At 51.9% G+C, this 19,566-nt stretch overlaps 1 protein-coding gene across 1 annotated transcript; it reads right to left on the reverse strand.

Annotated features, from left to right (window-relative positions):
• Positions 1 to 2,273: 2,273 nt before the first annotated feature.
• LOC103722090 lies at positions 2,274 to 3,300 on the reverse strand. The gene has a single exon (XM_008812532.4). It carries the CDS (start codon positions 3,017 to 3,019, stop codon positions 2,435 to 2,437), a length of 585 nt encoding a protein of 194 aa, XP_008810754.2. The 5' UTR covers positions 3,020 to 3,300; the 3' UTR covers positions 2,274 to 2,434.
• Positions 3,301 to 19,566: the final 16,266 nt, after the last annotated feature.

Genomic DNA, 19,566 nt, shown 5'->3' on the forward strand with positions numbered 1-19,566 from the left:
GCTGGTTTTTTTACATGATTGGCTGAACATAGGTAACGCTGGATTTGTTATTCATTGGACACTAGGAATGCAAGCCAATACGATCGGGTTGGGGATGGATAGAATCCAAATGCAATCCACATTTGAATCAGGACAAAAAATCAAATCCAAACCTATTCTAACATCACTTCGCTATAAGAAAAAGAAGCTTTGCCGATGCTTTCTATGATTTTTACCAACGCTTATAAGAATCGTTAATTTTCTTTTTGATACTTTTAAAATCGCCGCCTATGTTAGAATGAAGAACTAAATTGCCGACACTTTTCAAAAGCATCGGCAAAAACGAGATCTTTGCCGACGTTTTAAAGCGTCTATACTCGAGATCCTCGAATACAACCCTTCGCTTCTGCTTCTTGCTAAGGTGGTCCTCCAAGAAGCGTCCACACTCGAGATCAAAGGTCTAAGGGTCGCAGGAGGGTGGGAAAGCCTGGAGGTGGTGGATGTTCTAGGTCTTGGTGGGGAAGGAGAAGGCGTCACAATCGAGGATGAAGGGGGCAGTTCCAGGACTTGGGGGGCATGATGCGGTAGATGCCGAAGGGCTCGGCCTGGGGACGGATCTTGGCGATGAACACCAAGGGGTTCTTGAACTCCTCCTCGATGGGGTAGAACATGGGGGCCTGGGGGAGGGCAACGGTGGAGGGGGAGGGGGAGGTGCCATAGCTGTGCCCTAGAATGCCCTTCTTGACGGCACAGGATCGTCCTTTCCCCATGGAGGGAGGGAGGGCATGAAGGGGGAGAGGGTTAGGGTATGGTTCTTGATCCGAAGCTCGGTGTGGGGTTTCGGGGGAGAGAGCTAGCCGAGTTGGATCAGGGAGGAGTGGGGTCGGGATGATCGCGGTTGGGTGAAGGGGTTAGGGATTGTTCTCTGCGAGAGAGAAAGAGAGAGAGAGAAGGGGTTGGGATCGGGGAGGAAGGGAGGGGGGGATTACTGCCGTTCTCCGCGATTGTTCTCGGATGATGCTTTAGAAAGCGTCGTTTTAGTTCGCTATTAGGCCTTCAACGACTTTTTTTAAAGTATCGTATCTGGAGGGAGATTAGCCCGAAGATGATTAGGCCTCCGACGATGCTTTGTAAAGCATCGTCGTGGGGAGAGATTAGGCCGGGGATAATTAGGCCTCCGACGACACTTTCAAAAGCTTTACGTTAGCTCATTAAGGCTTCCGACGACACTTTCTAAAGCATCGTCTTAGCTAAGGAATGCTGGGACGTTTCCGATGATGCCTTTAAGCGTCATAGGATTCCGATGACGCTCATAAGCATCGTCTAATCTAGATTTCTTCCGACGCTACTAAAATACGTTAGCAAATTTTAGCGCGGTGCCCAAATTGCCGACACTTCTTTCTTGCATCGGTAGATAAGAGTCGGAGAAACCCATTTTTGTTGTAGTGCTTGGTTTGGATTGAATCGTGTGCCATATTAATTTTATCATTCCTTCTGATTTGGATCAAATCGTGGAAACTACAATCCTAACATAAATCATAACAAATGTATATAAATTGATTGTCTTGTTATATTAGTAAACATATTATACAATAAAATTACATTATCCAGCATGTTAACGTTACCAAATAGGTGAACTATATAAGATTTTATTAGCAAGCACATTGTTGACTAACTTCATGACAAAAAGAAAACTGTTTCTTATATTCGATGAGGAATCTTACATGTTATGTTCATGAACGGCAAACTGTTGGCCCAATGACATGCATATTTGAGTTTGGTTCAGCTAGAAAATCACAAAGCTTTTAAATTCGGACGCATATCATAAATGACACAAATTTGAACAACTTCTATTAAAGTGCTTGAATTCTCCTGCCATGGAGTGGTGATTTGAGCATCGGCTCATTTACTTCCTACGTTTGTCTGCCATTCAGATTATCTTTAGCTCGGTGTTTACTTGATGAGCAGGATGGCATCAAAACGCAAACTGATTCCAACACCTCCATTTAAGTTGAAGACTTGATTGATTTAGATCTAAAAAGTGCAACTTGGATTTTTACTCCTGCGATAATTTTTGGAGCCGTGGGCTGTTCGCCGATGTTTCTTGCTGGAGGGAATCCGAGATCCAACATCATGTTTTGGGAGATGGAAGCTCAAAAAAATTACAGTAATTTTTTTGAATTTTTTATTCAAATATTTACATCCCAGAACTTATAATTTTTTCCACTAGATCCTGAAACTTTCCACTAAGAAGCTTTAGACGGCAGGCAGTACGCGTTTCTCACCGAACGGTATTTCGTCAATCCACAAAGCTTTTTTTTTTATATATAAAAAAAGGAAAATTGTAAAGCCAACTACGTTTACTTTTGCACAAGTTCTTTGTTTCCTTCTGACCTTTTCCTTTCAGAAATTTACAGGGCGTTGTACAGAGGTAAAAAAAAAACAGAGAGGTCCATCAGATGGCCGGCACAGATTCCGCTTTCCAAGAGGAATCGGACGGCCCAGAGAACAACACGTCGGCATAATCGAACAACCCGTCGTCGAAAACCACGCCGTCCTCATCCGCCGGCCGGATTCCGAATCCAAGCACATCGTAACACCCCGAAATCTCGTCATCGAAACTCCAGATCTGCCCGAACCCGGCGCCCTCCGCTGCCTCCTCCTCATCGGCTGCCCCAGTGGCCACCGGCTCCGGCGACGACGACACCGACGCGGCCACAGGCGGAAGGCCGAGCTCGTCGTCCGACGCCTCCAGAAGATACCCAAGTTCGGCCAGGCGCGGCGTTTCGCCAACATCCGACGCCGATTCCGCCGTCCCCGGAGGAGGAGGAGGAGGGAGGGAAATTTCCTCCTCGAGGCTCTTCATTACGGAGGCCAGGTCCTGGGTGGCCTGGTCCCGGTCGCCGGAGTTGGCATCATCCTCATCGTCGTCGAGGATATCGCGAAGGAAGTCAGCGTGTAAGCGCTTCGCCTCCGGCGACTCCGCCAACTCCTCCTCTCGGCACCTCTTGTTGTTGCCGGAAACAGAAACTTCCGCCATGACGGAAACAAGAAAGAAAGAGAGAAATTACAAGCGTATTTACGGAAGCAAAGCAGGACAGTGTGAGAGAGTCTCTCTAGAGAGAGAAGATAAAGGAAGTAGGGATGTTTTTGGATGACGAGGCTTTGGTTTGGGATTTATATAGGAACAGGAAGTTTTGGTCTGGTTTTGGGTTGAATTTTTTTTATATTAACAAATAGTATAATAAAATAAAACGAAGGATGAGAAAAAGATGGGAGGAAGACGTCAGGGGCGTGGAGATCGGGATGCTGCAACGACGAACATCTGGCTTCAATTAGATTTCTTGTTGGGTGGTGCGTCACGGGCTGATAACTGACCGGCTTTGAATTGAATTCTCGGGAGTTGGAGTTTGGGGGGACACCGACCGGGTCAAAGCGGCTGGCTCGGCTACTTCGTACGGTTCGGCCGGCTTCGATTGGTGGGAAACGTTTTTGGCGGTTTACGGCGGATAAGTTTCCTCCCATGGGAGGTTGGTTTGTTTGACGGAGTAATCTATCCAGAGCCTAAAAGATTTTTTTTTTTCCGACCGGAATTTTGACCGTTCGTTCGGCGGGGGGGACGGAAGGCTGCGTTGGACACGCTCCGGATTGCGTTTCGTCAAAAGTGGGTGGTGAATTTAATTTTCTAAAAGTGGGAAAATTTCATCGGTTCTAGAAGTTCACGAGGCTGAATCAAAGAAGGTGAAAGGGACTTTTGGCGCCTCCTTGGAGATATTCTCGGTGGAAATGATGCAATTCCACTAATAGCATCAATTGTGTGATGCACATGGCTTGATATGTATATCACTGAGATGAAATATCAAATATGGTGCCTGAAGGCTTCCACCATGAGCTTCAAGTTGATGGATTGCGTCTCATGCCATCTTTTTTTTGATTGAATATTTGGACTTGGCAAAGGACAAACTTTTGGCTTATTAGAGACTACTACGTTGATGGACAAATGCTCATGTTGTGGAGTTGTAGTCCTCTATACATGGATTATTATGTTCATACTGGTTTTTCTATCTTACCGACATTTTTGTCGCTTGTCCTATATGGGTTAGCTCTTTGTTGACAGCATTTTGATACATGTGTGATCACCAAAACTTGTATGTTTCATACCAATAAGGACCTATTATTCTGTAAACCTATGTTTTCTTCCAGAAAATGAGACATAAATTATTTTTATCTTATGTAAATCTGTAAGGTTAAATGTTTCCCCTTTTTATCTCCTTGAAACCAATCCCCAATTTCAAACTATATATTTTTTGTTATAGAACTTGTTGTGGTTCAAATTTGGCCCGAGGGTGACCATGCCGGTGGAGTCGAAGGAGCCGCCAGTGGTTGGAAGAAGAAGACGGGAGCTACCTTCTGCGCGACGGCCGCGGACCTGCACAAAGCTTCATCGGTGTTTCCGGTGAGAGCCCTCCGACGATCAAGTTAGAGTGGGGTAAATTTGGTCCAGCCAAAAAAAAGGTTCCTTAGAAGTTACCTGTCCAAACTATTTATAGTCTCGGTGGAGTGGTTCAGATGGCAGAGGCACCGTCAGCCCTCATCATAAGGGAGGATGGCTCTGAGCCGGATGGCGTGCAGCTTAAGCTGGCTGGTGGCGTGCAATACCGCCCGTTCCTGAAAACGGTAGGGTGTTGTTGACAGTCACGGCAAGGTATGGCCGAAGGAGTCAAGGTGTCATCTGACTGCTGAAGACCGGTTATGGAGACATGACGCGGTAATGTTGTGAAGTATGGCCACGTGGTGGGCGTAGGCCCGCACATGGGTGTGGTCATTGGCGAAGCCGGGCTCGCTAAGTAGTCTCGTCATGTGTTTGACGAGGTCAGCTTGGCGGGTGTTGCGAGTAGCTCGGCTTTCCGAGTTCCGAGACGTGCTCGGAAAAGTGCCCCGAGCTCGAGGGTTAGGGCGTATTATTGAGGTAAGTGCCTCGAGCTTAGTCGGGGCAGGTCAGCGAATGTCTGGAGGCACCTCGAGCTTGATCGGAAGAGTCAGCGAATATCTGAAGTTGGCGGAGCTTTTGGTGGAGTCCCGAAGACGAGCTGATCCTGGGCCGAAGTGAAGATTCAGCTGATTGTCATTGATGTTTACTGGGCCGAAACTAGGCGCCCTTTTAATTGTAGACTAAACGATCCATTTTTTCCCCTGTCAAAACTCGTATATTTTTTTTTATTGTAAATTACTGCAGATGATCATTTAAAATCTAGAATCAAATTATCTGCATCAAGTTTTGCTTGGCCCTTCATTTAAGAATTTGAATACATGGCCTGAATTCAGCTCCAAAGTGTTGAAATAATTTTTCTAGTTGAATTATTCGTATAATAGAATTCAGACAATAAAACCCCAACTTAACCTATTAGTCTCAAAATAATTATTGAAACTGTTTGTATCTTTCTTAGAAACCACCAGTTTAACTTGCATAAAAGATCCTTCACTAACCCAGTTTCATATGCACTGACAATATATGGGATCACATGTAGATAACAAATATTAATATTATATACATAACTGAGAACCAATAATGCAAAGCGGCACAATCCTCTAGAGTCCAGAAACTTCATCGTTTCGAAACCATTCATCTAATCATGCAACTATTTTATGATTATGTAATAATTAAAATATTTCAATAATCTAAGAGCCAGCCTAACTGCGTCCCAGGAAAACGGCTGTCCGGTGTTCCAATGGGAACAGCCGACCCAGCCCCGATTTGCTGCAACCCCTGCCACAATCAAAACAAGGGCGGCTTAAAGCTGAGCTAGCTAGCCGATGATCGACCGAGCCGAGCCAAGCCAAGCCGATCCGAGAGCCGAGCCGAGCCGAGCACCAGCCCTATCGCGCCTCCTCGTGTTTCCCACTTCCCACCACGTCAGCGAAGGTGGCGACGCGTGTGAAAGCCGCAAGGCCCGTTCCTTGCCCAGAGGTTTATCCGGTGAGAGGTGCCCGTTGCGGCGGGCGTGACGACACGTGACGGTCGGCGCAGGCACGTGGGAACTGGGGAGGCGGTCGTGGGGAGGATGCCGCCATCGTGGTTGGCGCGGGGCGCGACTACCGGCCCAATATTGATTAATATTTAGATTCAGACGCGAGAACACGCATGAAACGCCACTTCCCATGCTGTTCTCCCCCGTTATGTATTTTATTTGACAGTGTTTGCTTTCTTTAGTATTTTTCTCGTGCGATATCTTTTCTTCCTTCCCTTCCGGCGGGTCGTGCGACAAGATTTCAGTAACTTGCGGTCCGCCTGTTTTAATTTTACGCCGGAACCAAAGAAATAAAGAAATAAAAAGTAATTTTACGGGCCCAAGTGGTGCACCCTGGTTCACTTTCCGGCATCAAAGAATCGGTGCAGACTGATGGCGGAAATTTGATGGCGGAAATAAAGAATCGTTTCTCAATGCCTCCACCTCCTGACTTTCTCAACATGAAATTTGATGTCAGTATGAGCAAGGACGGAAGTTGCGGAGGTGTGAGATTTATCATCAGAGACCACACTGCTAGACTGATGGCGGCAGGGGATCGGAGGAATTTTGATATATTCGTTATGTGCGCCGATCTCAGAACGGCCTGGAAGGAGTTGTCTTATGCCAGGCAGGCGTTGGGGGCGGATCGCATACTACTTGAGGGGGACTCGGCTTCGATGATCACGTGGGTTCGGAGACGGGGACATACCACTGAGGAAGCCAATGCTCATGAACATTTATAGACTTCTGGGGGAGTGCAGATCCTACCCGACTATGCATGCATACAGGGAGGCAAACCAAGCCGCCGACTGGGTTGCCTTTTTTGCGGCTCACCATGTGAGAGGATTTATTTGGGTGGACGATGCGACATTACCAGAGGCTTTAGACAGTTTTTTGTTTTCTGATTTTATTGGCCGCATTTATACCCGTCAGGTGTAAGCTGCCGTTGTAGTAAATAATAATAATAATAATAATAATATGTGGATTGGATCCGGAAGCAGTCTTCCTGGCGCCACCACATAAGCTCGCTGGTGGCCGTTTGTGTGAGGATACGTATCAGCTTCCACCCGGGTCCAAGGAGACATTGTTGGGATAACATCCGATAGCTGAACTGCGGATCAGTCATCTAAAAATATTTTGTATTGATTATTGGTTGGACTAATCCATTAGTTCGATATCTGGATTTGGTCCAACTAAAAATTTTGTGGATGAAAATTTTTTTGGACCAGCCGGCCATTATTCTTGACAGTACTAAAAGTAGCATGATTTGACGACTTGTTATTCTTTTTGACCACCATTTTTGACGATTCAAAGAATAAAATTATTTGAGGGCTAATTTTGTAGCAGGGTGAAAAGTTTGTTAACTTTGATCTCAAGCCAGTATGAAATATAGAATTTAGATATGAAAAAAATCCAACGAGATATTGGTTTGGATCTCTATTCCAAAGTTAGACTCAAAATTTTATTAGATTTCTGTTGCTGGAAACTGGACCCGGGGGCCGCCGCGAAACCAGGGGGGAGGAGCTCCACTGCCGGAACGGCGGACGGCGGTGCGCCGGCTTGGCCGCGTCCTCCTGTGGAGTGGGCGTCTGTCCTGCAAAAAAGCCGGTGGCCGGACTTTCCGGCGCCGGCCCTCCGATGCCTAAGTCAGAGGGGGCTAATATGTGGAGAGAGCAAAAAAGAGAAATGTGTTCTGTTTTTGTGTCTGTGCTATTTTCTTGTTTTTCATCTCCCCCTCTCTTTTTCCCTCCAGGCTCCCTTTTATAGAAGGATATGTTACCTGCGAGGTGACAGGAGAATTTGTCCTCTTTTGTGATAATTGGGCACGATTTGGCTCATTAATGGTGTAGTGGAGAATAAGGCCGGATCAGACTGGAGTCAGGGAGTTGTCGCGGTTGATCGGACCCGTTGAAGTGGTTGAACCGTCGGCCGTAGTGGGCCTGGGGTTCGTAGATGGTAAGTGCATTTATTACCGAGCGGACCGGCGATCAGGGAGAGCCATACACTTTGATGGTTCAGTGATCCGGAGATCGCCTTGAGCCGTGTTCATTAAATGACTGAGTGCATTGGAGACTTGAGGGGGTCTCATGCATTAATGATAGGTCATGCCAAATACCTGCGAAGATCTTGTGCCTTGACGGCTCAGAGATGGTGGCAGGTTATAGTGAAGTTGTGTATTTAGCCGTCAGATCCCTTAAAAGGTTAGGCGGAGATTGGATATTTGGTTTAAGGCATCGGCTCGGCAGGGGTGCCGAGCCGAGCTGGTCGCCCAGCGGGGCGCCCTATGGCGGGGTCATTTCTTAGTATTCTGGTCGGCGCCCTCTGGGCGAGCGCCTTCTAACCGAGCGCCTCTATTTGGCGGTCTCTCTGGTCGGCGCTCTCTAGTCGAGCGCTTTTCTGGTCGGCTCTTTCTAGCCGAGCGTCTCTGCTTGGCGCTTTTGTTGGATCTCTTCTGATCGGTGTTCTCTGGTCGGAGCGCCTTTCTGGTTGAGCGCCCCTACTCGGCACTCTTCTGGTCGGCGCTCTTTAGTCGAGCGCCTTTTGACGAGGCGCCTCCGAGGCGGCATAACGGGGGTTTTTCCCCCAAAACTACCCCCCGACTTCCGAGTTCCAGCTGGCTACCAGCTCGAGCGCGGGAAGTATTTTTAGCTGGGTTGTTACGGATTTCGAAAATTTTAATTTATTGCGCGTTTCGAATTATCGGACGCTTCGAGGTGCTTTTAATAGGCGGCGTTTCCTTCTTTCCGAAAATATCTCATTATTGGGACGCTTTCTCCAAAGCGTCCTTGCGTCGTGGGCTCATGATGGGGCCACACGATCCGATAGGGCGCTTCGATGTCCGAAGCGTCAACCTAAATTTAATGCGGCGCTCTGTCTTTCGGGCTGACACGTGTTGTCATCTAAACGGGATGCAGTGTTTTTCTCGCTGATCCGGGCCGTTGGGGAGGTCTATATAAACTCTCCCCTGGCCTTCCGTCCTCTTTCTTATTGTCGTCTTCCTCTTAGTTTTTCAGCCCGAAGTTCTCTTTCTCCGGCATCTTCCACAGGTTCCATTTTTTCTTCCTAATCCCTTTCTTCCCTATAATGGGTTCTGTTCCAAGCGAAGTCGAGTCCACCATGAGCGTCCTGGAGGTCGAGATGACCGAAGAGTGGTTTTTCCCTCTTCAAGGGTTTCGTTTGGAACCCGCCAGGCGGGGGGATCGGGTAACCGATCCTCCGGTAGGCCGGATTGGAGTGTATCTAGAATCACTCTGGGCCGGCCTACGATTTCCTCTTCACGGCTTCGTGAATGAGTTGTTGACGGTATACCAACTGGTTCCGGCACAGCTTGCTCCGAATGCCTGGAGGACAGTGATCGGTTTCCTGTCGCTGTGCTTACTGCACGGGATTCCGGCCTCTGTCAACGTTTTCCGGCGGCTTTTTATTTTAAAGTCGAATCCGGGAGACGGAGAGTGGCTTTATATCGCCCTTCGGGCGGGTCGGCCACTTTTTTATGGTGCCCCTTCGTCTATTCATGACTGGAAGAAGAAATTCTTCTTCTTAGGTTCTGAACGGTCGTGGGGGTACGACCCTAGGTGAAGACCGACCCAGCTTAGGTCTATCAACAAGCCCCCCCGGCTCTCTCCACGTGAGCAGGGGATCGTCGACACCATCCGCGGCCTCGGGGATGGCATTTTACTGAACGGCCTCATAAGTGAGGACGCTCTAGTGAACGTGGGCTTGAGCTCGGCGCATCCCCATGGTAAGAATAGTAGCAAGGTGTTTTTTTCGTTTTATTATTGTTCTAATGTTCTAATCCTGCTCGCTTTTGCAGATATCGCAAAGATGGTGACCAAGAGCGAGGTCCTCTACGCCCGCTTCCAAAAGAGGGCAGCCGAGCTCTCGGGCGAGCCTACCGAGCCGAGGAAGAAAGCAAAAATCTCGGCGACCTCGGCTCCCCCGGCGACAGCAGTGGCTGAGGCGGGCCCTTCTCGCCCCGCGCACTCCGACGCTGGTCGGAGGAAGGGCGCAGATTCCAGGGGCATGGGCCCCCGGGGAGCTTCGGTGGTGCTCCCATGCCCGGTGTCCTTGGCGCAAATTCCTGGTCGGCAGGATGCTCCAGTTGCCGACTAGGGGAGGAGTCCCGCAGGTCTCACGCTTGCGCGCCCCGCTTCAGTCATGCGGCAGTCAGATCGGCCGCTTGTCCGACCCTATCCCTCTAGCTCCGAGCCGGGGAGCAGTCAGGGGGCCTCGGGGTCGGCTCTGCCCAGGCCAGCCAATGCTGACCTTCCGGGCCCATCAGGCTCGGGGGAGCGGGTGCCCATTGCACCCGTCTGGTCGGTATTCGAGGGCGATTCAGCCCTCGACAATCCTCGAGTGGCGCGCGAAGTATTTCGGGTCGCGCTGCTCCCGGTCGACCAGGCCAGGATACGGTCCATGAGCTATAATGCTTTCATGGACGCTACTCTCTGCAACGCCGTCCGGGTAAGTTTGTTTTTCCGTCTGTGTAATTTACGAGAGTTTACTCGTAGTGCCTTCATGTTTTTTCACGTCTCTTTTACAGCACTTGCACGAGACAGAAACGCTGATGCATATCGTCCAAGATTACCGGGAGCGGGCCCGGAAGTATCAGCGTGGGTATGAGGAGGCCGAGGCGAGGTGCCAGGCCTCCGAGGCTGAGCGTCAGGCGCTCCAAGCGAGAGTAGGAGCAGCCGAGGACGAAATTCGAGTTCTAACCGCCGAGCTCGATGAGGAGAAGGGCGCGCATACACTGGCAAGGTCCGAGGTGCGAGCCGTAGAGGCCCGTTTGGCCGAGGCCGAGCTGACACTGGCCTCCCGCGAGCAGGAGGTGGGGAATGCCCGCCTCCGACACTTAGAGCTCGAGCGGAAAATAAGAAATCTCGAGCGGAAGGCCGCGTACCACGAAGCTCGGGAGCTCGAGGCTCGGGAGCAAGCCCAAAACGCGGTGAAGCTCTTTCGCAAGTCGGAGGAGTTTCGCGACCTCCTAGAAGAGGAGGGCGTGAACGGGCTGATTCAGGGCTTCCGGGATTTCCACAACCAGCTGCGGCGGCTCCTTCCGGACTTCGACGTGAACCTGCTCAAACCGGGAGCAGGGGTCGAGAGACCAGAGGTGGAGGCAGAAATTCCGGAGGCCGACCAGAGAGGTCTGGCCGAGGCGGCCGAAGCCGTCCCCGAAGTCACCGAGGTCGCCTCCGAGGCTGCTCCTGTTGCTGCCGAGGCCGTTGAAGAGGTCCCGACTACTGAGCCAGCCGCTCCCGACGCTGTCGAAGCCGGAGTAGTCGAGCTCGAGCCTCAAGTGTAATTTTTGTTGTTTTTCGTCAAGTCGGGATGGTCCCCACATTTGTAGGGACCGAGCCCGAATACTTGTACTTAGCCTACGGGCTTTTTGGAATGAATATATATATTTTTCTCAGCTCGCAAGTGTTTGTGGTAGACTTAGGTTTCTCTGCTTGGATCCTCTTTAGGCTCCAAGGGTATGGGCTCTATGGCCCGAACATTATCCGCCACAGGGTTTGCGTTTAGGCTCGGCTGGCCGAGCTCTATTGCTCGGTCTTTCGACTAGCAGTACAGCAATACTTGCGCTTAGGGTGTTTGGGCTTGGGGAGTCTTCCCGAGCCTAACCCAGAATCCGGCCAAGCTCTAGGACGGTCACTAGGACTTAAACTTTTTATCAAAGTTAGTGCACATTGGGTCTGAGCCTCGAGTTGCCGGGGCGGACCAGATTCGTTTCCAACGAATGGGTTGAATGCTCCTTAGCTCGTGATGGGGATTCACCGGGCTTAGTATAAACTAAGAGAGAAATCCAAGGATTAACGAGATAATGTAAAAACATTAAATAAAGGGGGTACCTGGTACCGTGAGCGTTCTTACGCCGAGGCGACTGAAGATGCTCCTCTGCTCGGGGTCCATTCTTTGAGGACATCGGCAGAGAGAAATCCAAGGATTAACGAGATAATGTAAAAATATTAAATAAAGGGGGTACCTGGTACCGTGAGCGTTCTTACGCCGAGGCGACTGAAGATGCTCCTCTGCTCGGAGTCCGTTCTTTGAGGACATCGGCAGAGAGAAGAATTCAGCTTATTGCCAACTACGGACTTCCCGCTGATCATGAACAGGAGAATGAGCCGAGCTCGCATGGTTGATGAAGACCGCGTCCCAACGTATCGGGGCATCCCGACCGTGGTCGAGGTAGGAGATCGAGCCGAGCTTGTTGGCTGAAGTCGATGGAGAGCGAGCCGAGCTCGTAGGTGGAAGTCGATGGAGAACGAGCCGAGCTCGTTGGTCGGTGAAGACCGCATCCCAATGTATTGGGGCATCTCGACGTCTCGAGGCATCCCGACGTATTGGGGTAGGAGAACGAGCCGAGCTCGTTGGCCGATGGAGAACGAGCCGAGCTCGTCGGTGGAAGTCGATGGAGAACGAGCCGAGCTCGTTGGTCGGTGAAGACCGCATCTCGACGTCTCGAGGCATCCGAACGTATCGGGGCATCCCGACGTATCGGGGTAGGAGAACAAGCCGAGCTCGTTGGCCGATGGAAAACGAGCCGAGCTCGTCGGTGGAAGTCGATGGAGAACGAGCCGAGCTCGTTGGTCGGTGAAGACCGCATCCCGACGTCTCGAGGCATCCGAACGTATCGGGGCATCCCGACGTCTCGGGGCATCCCGAAGTATCGGGGCATCCCGACGTCTCGGGGCATCCTGACCGTGGTCAGGGTAGGAGAACGAGCCGAGCTCGTTGGCTGATGGAGAACGAGCCGAGCTCGTTGGTCGGTGAAGACCGCATCTCGACGTCTCGAGGCATCCGAACGTATCGGGGCATCCCGACGTCTCGGGGCATCCCGAAGTATCGGGGCATCCCGACGTCTCGGGGCATCCTGAAGTATCGGGGCATCCCGACGTCTCGGGGCATCCTGACCGTGGTCAGGGTAGGAGAACGAGCCGAGCTCGTTGGCTGATGGAGAATGAGCCGAGCTCGTTGGCTGATGGAGAACGAGCCGAGCTCGTCGGTGGAAGTCGATGGAGAACGAGCCGAGCTCGTTTGGTCGGTGTAGAGCGCATCCCGACGTCTCGGGGCATCCCGACGTATCGGGGCATCCCAATATATTGGGGCATCCTGACGTCTCAGGGTAGGAGAACGAGCCGAGCTCGTTGGCTGATGGAGAACGAGCCGAGCTCGCGAACATCTTCAGGGAGTCCACGTAGGTACTCCATCATCCCGAGGCATCGGGGCATCCCAACCGTGGTCAGGGGAGGAGAGTAAACCTGGCACCATGAGATAATCAGGAGAATAGGTAAGCTTGAAATAAGTACGCAGACCATCATAAAATGAAATTCATAGTTGAATAATGGGGGACCCCTTGGGGTTCTACTGGTGGTACACGCGGAGATTTTCAGAGCTCCAGCTTCGTGGAATGGGAGTCCCGTCCAGGAACTCTAGCTTATAAGTTTCGGGTCGGTGGATGCGCGTGACCCGGTAAGGTCCTTCCCAGTTCGGGGCCAGCTTTCCTTGCTCAGTTGGTCGGGAGGCTTCAGTTCTTCTGAGGACAAGGTCCCCTGGTCTGAAAGATTTGACTTTGACCCTGGCGTTGTAGTACTGAGCTGTCTTTTGCTGGTACCTTGCCATGCGAACTCGGGCGGCCTCCCTTGTTTCCTCGATTAGGTCAAGGTTGCTTCTGAGCTGCGAGGAGTTGGAGCTGGCATCGTGATGTTCGACTCTCGGAGAAGGAAGCCCAATCTCCAGTGGGATGACAGCCTCCGTCCCGTATGTTAGGTTGAAGGGAGTCTCGCCGGTGGGGACGCGGAACGTAGTCCGGTAAGCCCACAGGACATTGTATAGGTCTTCGACCCATTGTCCTTTGGATTTGTCGAGCCTGGCTTTGAGCCCCTGCAAAATAGTACGGTTTGTTACCTCGGTTTCTCCGTTCGTCTGAGGGTGCGTGACCAAGGTGAAGCGGTGGTCAATGCCAAGCTCGGAGCAGAATTCTCTGAAATGAATGTTGTCAAACTGGCGACCGTTGTCAGATATGAGGATGCGGGGAAGCCCAAATCTGCAAATTATGGACTTCCAGACAAAATCCCGCATCTTCTGCTCGGTGATCCGGGCAAGAGGCTCGGCTTCCACCCACTTTGTGAAATAGTCGATGGAAATGACCAGGAACTTCCTTTGCCCGGTAGCCAATGGAAACGGCCCTAGGATATCAATTCCCCACTGGGCAAAAGGCCAAGGGGAGCTGATTGAAGTTAAGGGAGCCGAGGGTCGGCGTTAAACATTGGCGTTTCTCTGGCACCGGTCACATCTTCGGACGAGGTCCACAGCGTCCTTCTGGAGTGTCGGCCAATAGTATCCTTGGCGCAGAATTTTATGGGCTAATGCCCGCCCTCCCAGATGGTTTCCACAAATCCCTTCGTGGACTTCGCGCATGGCGTAATCAGCCTCCGTTGGGCGGAGACATCTGAGAAGGGGAGACGTAAAAGATCTCCGATAGAGCTTTCCCTCGTGCAGTATGTACCGGGTGGCGGAGCGCTTTATTCGGCGAGCCTCTTGTTCATTACTGGGGAGGACTTCATCTTGCAAGTAGCTGATGAGTTCGTCCATCCAGCTTGGCTCGTACTCAATGCAAAGGGCCTGCTCGGGCTCGTCTGTACTGAGCTTTTGGAGATATTCCAGTGCTGCGGCCTTGGGAAGCTCGCTCATGCGGGAGGACGCCAGCTTTGACAGCTGGTCGGCCCTAAGATTCCCCGACCTGGCAACATGCTGAATGTGAAAAGAGTCCAAGGTCGAGGTGAGATCCCGTACCTTCTGAAGATACTTCTGCATGGTCGGGTCTTTGGTTTCGAAGTCGCCCATGATTTGATTGACGACGAGCTGAGAATCACTGAAGGCCTTCAAGTCCTTCACCCCTAGCTCTCTGGCTAGCTTGAGCCCGGCGATAAGTGCTTCGTACTCCGCCATATTATTGGAAGCAGGAAACTCGAGGCGCAAGGCTTGCTCAGCGACCACCCCCTCCGAGCTGGTGAGGATGAGTCCCGCTCCGCTACCCCCCGAGTTTGAAGAGGCATCGACATGCATAGTCCATGTCAAACTCGGGGTCTGTTCCGTTGGTGGCTCAGGCTCGGGGCCGACCTCATCCGGTATGGTGCACTCGACTATAAAGTCTGCGAGCGCTTGTGCTTTGATCGCCGGTCTGGGTCGATACTCGAGGTCGAATTTTCCGAGCTCGATGGCCCATTTAGTGATCCGACCTGCGCGGTCTGATCTCTGCAGGATCTGTTTGACCGGCTGGTCGGTCAGCACGGCCATTGTATGAGCTTAGAAGTAGGGTCGGAGCCTCCGAGCTGAGATGACCAGAGCATAGACAGTCTTCTCGAGCTTGGAGTATCGGGTCTCGGCATCCCTCAAGACCCGACTGGTGTAATATACTGGCTTTTGGAGTTTGCCCTCTTCTCGGACCAGGACCGAGCTTACTGCTACGGGAGAGACAGCTAGGTACAAAAAAAGGAGTTCGCCCTGTTGAGGCTTTGTGAGCAGGGGAGGGGAAGTCAGGAGGTGCTTGAGCTCTTTAAAAGACTGCTGGCACTCATCCGACCATAGAAAGTCCTTCGGCCTCTTGAGGGCTGTAAAGAATGGAAGGCAGCGCTCGGCTGAGCGGGAGATGAATCTTCCTAGGGCTGCAACTCGGCCTGTGAGCCGTTGTACCTCCTTGACCGTTCTGGGAGGTGTCATCTCTTGGAGGGCTCGGATTTTTTCAGGATTGGCCTCGATTCCTCGTTGTGTAATGATGAAGCCGAGGAATTTGCCAGAGGTGACTCCGAATGCGCACTTGGCTGGGTTGAGCTTCATATGGTACTTTCGGAGTGTGGAGAATGCTTCATTGAGGTCGGCTATATGGTCTCGGGCCACCTTGCTTTTTACCAGCATGTCATCAACATAGACCTCCATGTTTCGGCCTATTTGGTCTTTGAAGATCCGGCTGACCAGCCTTTGGTAAGTTGCCCCGGCATTTTTTAAGCCGAATGGCATCACTTTGTAGCAGTATATTCCTCCGTCGGTGATGAAGGCTGTTTTTTCCTCATCTTCTGGCGCCATGCGGATCTGGTTGTATCCGGAAAAGGCATCCATGAATGCCAGCAGCTCATGACCCGAGGTGGAGTCCACGAGCTGGTCGATGCTGGGGAGTGGGAAGCTGTCCTTTGGGCAGGCTTTATTCAGGTCGGTGTAGTCTACGCACATACGCCACTTCCCGCTGGTTTTCTTGACGAGGACCACATTGGCGAGCCACTCCGGGTAGGATATCTCCCGGATGAAGCCAGCTTCAAGGAGCTTGCTGACCTCCTCGGCTGCTGCTCGCTGTCGTTTAGGGGCGGCGTCTCGCTTCTTTTGTCGCACGGGCTTGCAGGTTGGCTTTACTTGGAGCCGGTGGACCATGATCTCTGGGTCTATCCCCGGCATATCCGCAGGCGTCCATGCGAAGATGTCCATGTTATCCCGCAGGAAATTGACGAGGCGACCCCTCTCATGCTCGTTGAGGCCAGAGCCGACCTGCACGGTTAGCTCAGAAAAGTTCTCACGTAAAGGAACTTGAATTAATAACTCACCAGGCTCCACCCGCTTTTTCTGAGGGTTGACCCGTGCCTCCATAGTCTTAGTTGAGGGCTGGTCGGCTGCCGGGGCAGGCGCCTTGGCGGGTTGTTTTGCCTTGTGGGTCGCCAAGTAGCACCGCCTTGCCACCATTTGGTCCCCTCGAACTTCGCCGACTCCCTGGCTGGTGGGGAATCGCATGAGCAGGTGGCGGGTCGAGACCACTGCTCGGAGAACGTTGAGACCTGGCCTTCCGAGGATGGCGTTGTAGACCGAGAGCAAGCGTATCACGAGGAAGCTCATCCCCACGGTACTTTCACGGGGGGAGAGCCCGGCTATGACCAGAAGGTCGACCTCGCCCTCTGTTGGGACTGAATCCCCAGTAAATCCAACCAACGGAGCGTTCATCCTCCGTAGCTGCTCTTTTGTCATCCCCATTTTACAATAGGCACCAAAATACAAAACATTCGCCGAGCTTCCATTATCAATCAAGATGCGTTTTACATCAAATTTATTCATGATCATGGAGATGACCACGGCATTATCATGGGGAGTTTCGACTCCCTCCAGGTCATAATCTGAGAAGGAGATGGCTTCTGAGGCGCGCAGGCACTTCGAGGAGGTTCCTTCTTCTGAAGCTTCTCCAGCCGAGGCCCCGCCTCGGATGGTGTTGATGATGCCGGCGATGGGCCTGTTGGCATTCGAACCTTCAGGCTGTGCGGCTCCTTTGGCTGGCTTCTTCTCTTCACGCCGGCCTTGCACGAACCGATCGAGCACCCCTCGGCGGATGAGTGCTTCGATCTCATTTCGGAGCTGGTAGCAGTCCTCGGTATCATGGCCGTGATCCCGATGATAACGGCAATACTTCCGGGGATCACGCCGAGTTCTGAAATCTTGTTTCGGAGGTGGGAGCCGGATGCAATCCCGACCCTCAATCTCCATAAGGATTTCGGCCCGAGGAGCATTGAGGGGAGTATAGTTTTCATACCTCCCTTCGGGTGCACGGGCCTGCAGTGGGAACCTCGAGCGGAGTGGTGGCCTTTGCTGAGGCGGCCCCTGCAACCGGGGTGGACTCTTCAGGCGGGGCGGATTCTTAGCTCGTCGCGGGGACAGGCTTCTGGGCTGGCCGCGTTCCTCGCGGCGCTTCTTCTGTTTCTTGGGGTTCTGCTCGGTCCTGCTCCGCCTAAGAGCCACGGTTTCCTCAGCCTTGGCGTACTTCCGAGCCCGGGCAAGCATTTCGGTGAGATCCGTAGGAAAATTCTTCTCAATAGAGAAGAGGAACCTGTAAGACCGGGCTCCAGTTTTTAGCGCTGACATGGCGATGGATTGATCAAGCTCCCGGACCTCCCATGTTGCAGCGGTAAACCGGTCCAGATACTCCTTAAAGGATTCTTCCTCCTTCTGTTTGATATCAAGGAGGGAGTCCGATGTCCGCCGCTGGGGTTGGCTGGCGGCAAAATTGCCAGCAAATTATCTGCCGAGCTGCTCAAAAGAGGAGAAAGTGCTCGGCTTCAGCCCGGTAAACCAAAGCCGGGCCGGTCCTCGGAGTGTCGCTGGGAAAGCCTTGCACATCATGGCCTCCGAGGCTCCTTGTAGGGCCATTAAGACCCGATAACTTTTCAGGTGGTCAAGGGGATCAGCCTTGCCGTTGTAAGGCTCCACCTGGGGCATCTTGAACCGTAGTGGGACCGGTTCATCTTCGATCTCCGGGAAGAAGAGCGACTTCGTGGTGAACTCGATGTCGCCATCGCGTCCCGATTTCCTCCCGTGGAGTGCCTGGATTTGGCGCTCCAGTTCCTCGACCTTCTTGTCGAGTTCATCATTCTGGAGGATCGCTGCAGCGGTTCGCTCGGGTGCAGGTTGCCCTGGAACCGACTCAGCTTCTGAGGGCTCGTTTGGTTCGCGGGAAAAGAAGGGGGGAAAGTGTGGTCAACGGGAAAGTAATGAGATACCTCTTGTTTGGTTGGAGTTTTCAAAGGAGAGAGAAGGAAAAGTTGTATTCCCATTGGAATGTGATTCCCACATTTCATGGGAAAGTCTTTCCCATAAGAAACATGGGAAAGTTACTTTCCCATGAGGCGGGAATCACTCCATTTTTACTTTTTCCCAAAAGGTCCCTTCAGCATTAAAGAAGCATTAAAGAGGCATTAAAAACCTAATTTTTATTAAGGGCATAATAGGAATTATATATAACTTTCCTAGGAAAGTGGATGGCCAACCAAACATAAGCACCTTGGAAATTTGTCACTTTCCCATGGTCAACCAAACATGCCAAAAGTACTTTCCTAGGCATCCTCTTCCTAGGAATTTGTTTCCCAGGAATCATATTCCTAGGAAGGAAAATGCTTCCCGCGAACCAAACGAGCCCTGAAGGTTGTGGCCATCTTCCATGGCCCCTGACTGGATGCTCTCTCCAGAGGAAGGCTTGGACTTGAGAGTCCTGACCTCGAAGGGGAAATCCGCTTGTAGGGGGCTCCGGTTGAACTGGAGCCGGAGGAGGCGGTGCCGTTGGGATGCCCCTGGGTTGCAAGCTTTGGACAGCGGTAGCCAAGGCTTGCACCTGTTGCACTAGGGCATCAAACTGCTCCGGCCGAACTTGAGGTGTTGACTCGGCCGGAGGCGGCGAGTTTCGGACAGAATGTTCGGGACTAGGTGGAGGACGTCGAGAGGCATTGGAAGCCCCTTTACTTCTTAGTTTCATGGCAGCAACTCGGGCCCTTCCTCTAGCGCCAACTGTTGCTGGAAATTGGACCCGGGGGCTGCCGCGAAACCAGGGGGAGGAGCTTCGCTGCCGGAACGGCGGACGGCGGTGCGCCGGCTTGGCCGCGTCCTCCTGTGGAGTGGGCGTCTGTCCTGCAAAAAAGCCGGTGGCCGGACTTTCTTGGCGCCGGCCCTCCGATGCCTAAGTCAGAAGGGGCTAATATGTGGAGAGAGCAAAAAAGAGAAATGTGTTCTGTTTTTGTGTCTGTGCTATTTTCTTGTTTTTCATCCCTCCCCTCTC

This window comes from Phoenix dactylifera, chromosome 4 (assembly GCF_009389715.1).
Source record: "Phoenix dactylifera cultivar Barhee BC4 chromosome 4, palm_55x_up_171113_PBpolish2nd_filt_p, whole genome shotgun sequence".
Classification (NCBI taxonomy): domain Eukaryota; kingdom Viridiplantae; phylum Streptophyta; class Magnoliopsida; order Arecales; family Arecaceae; genus Phoenix; species Phoenix dactylifera.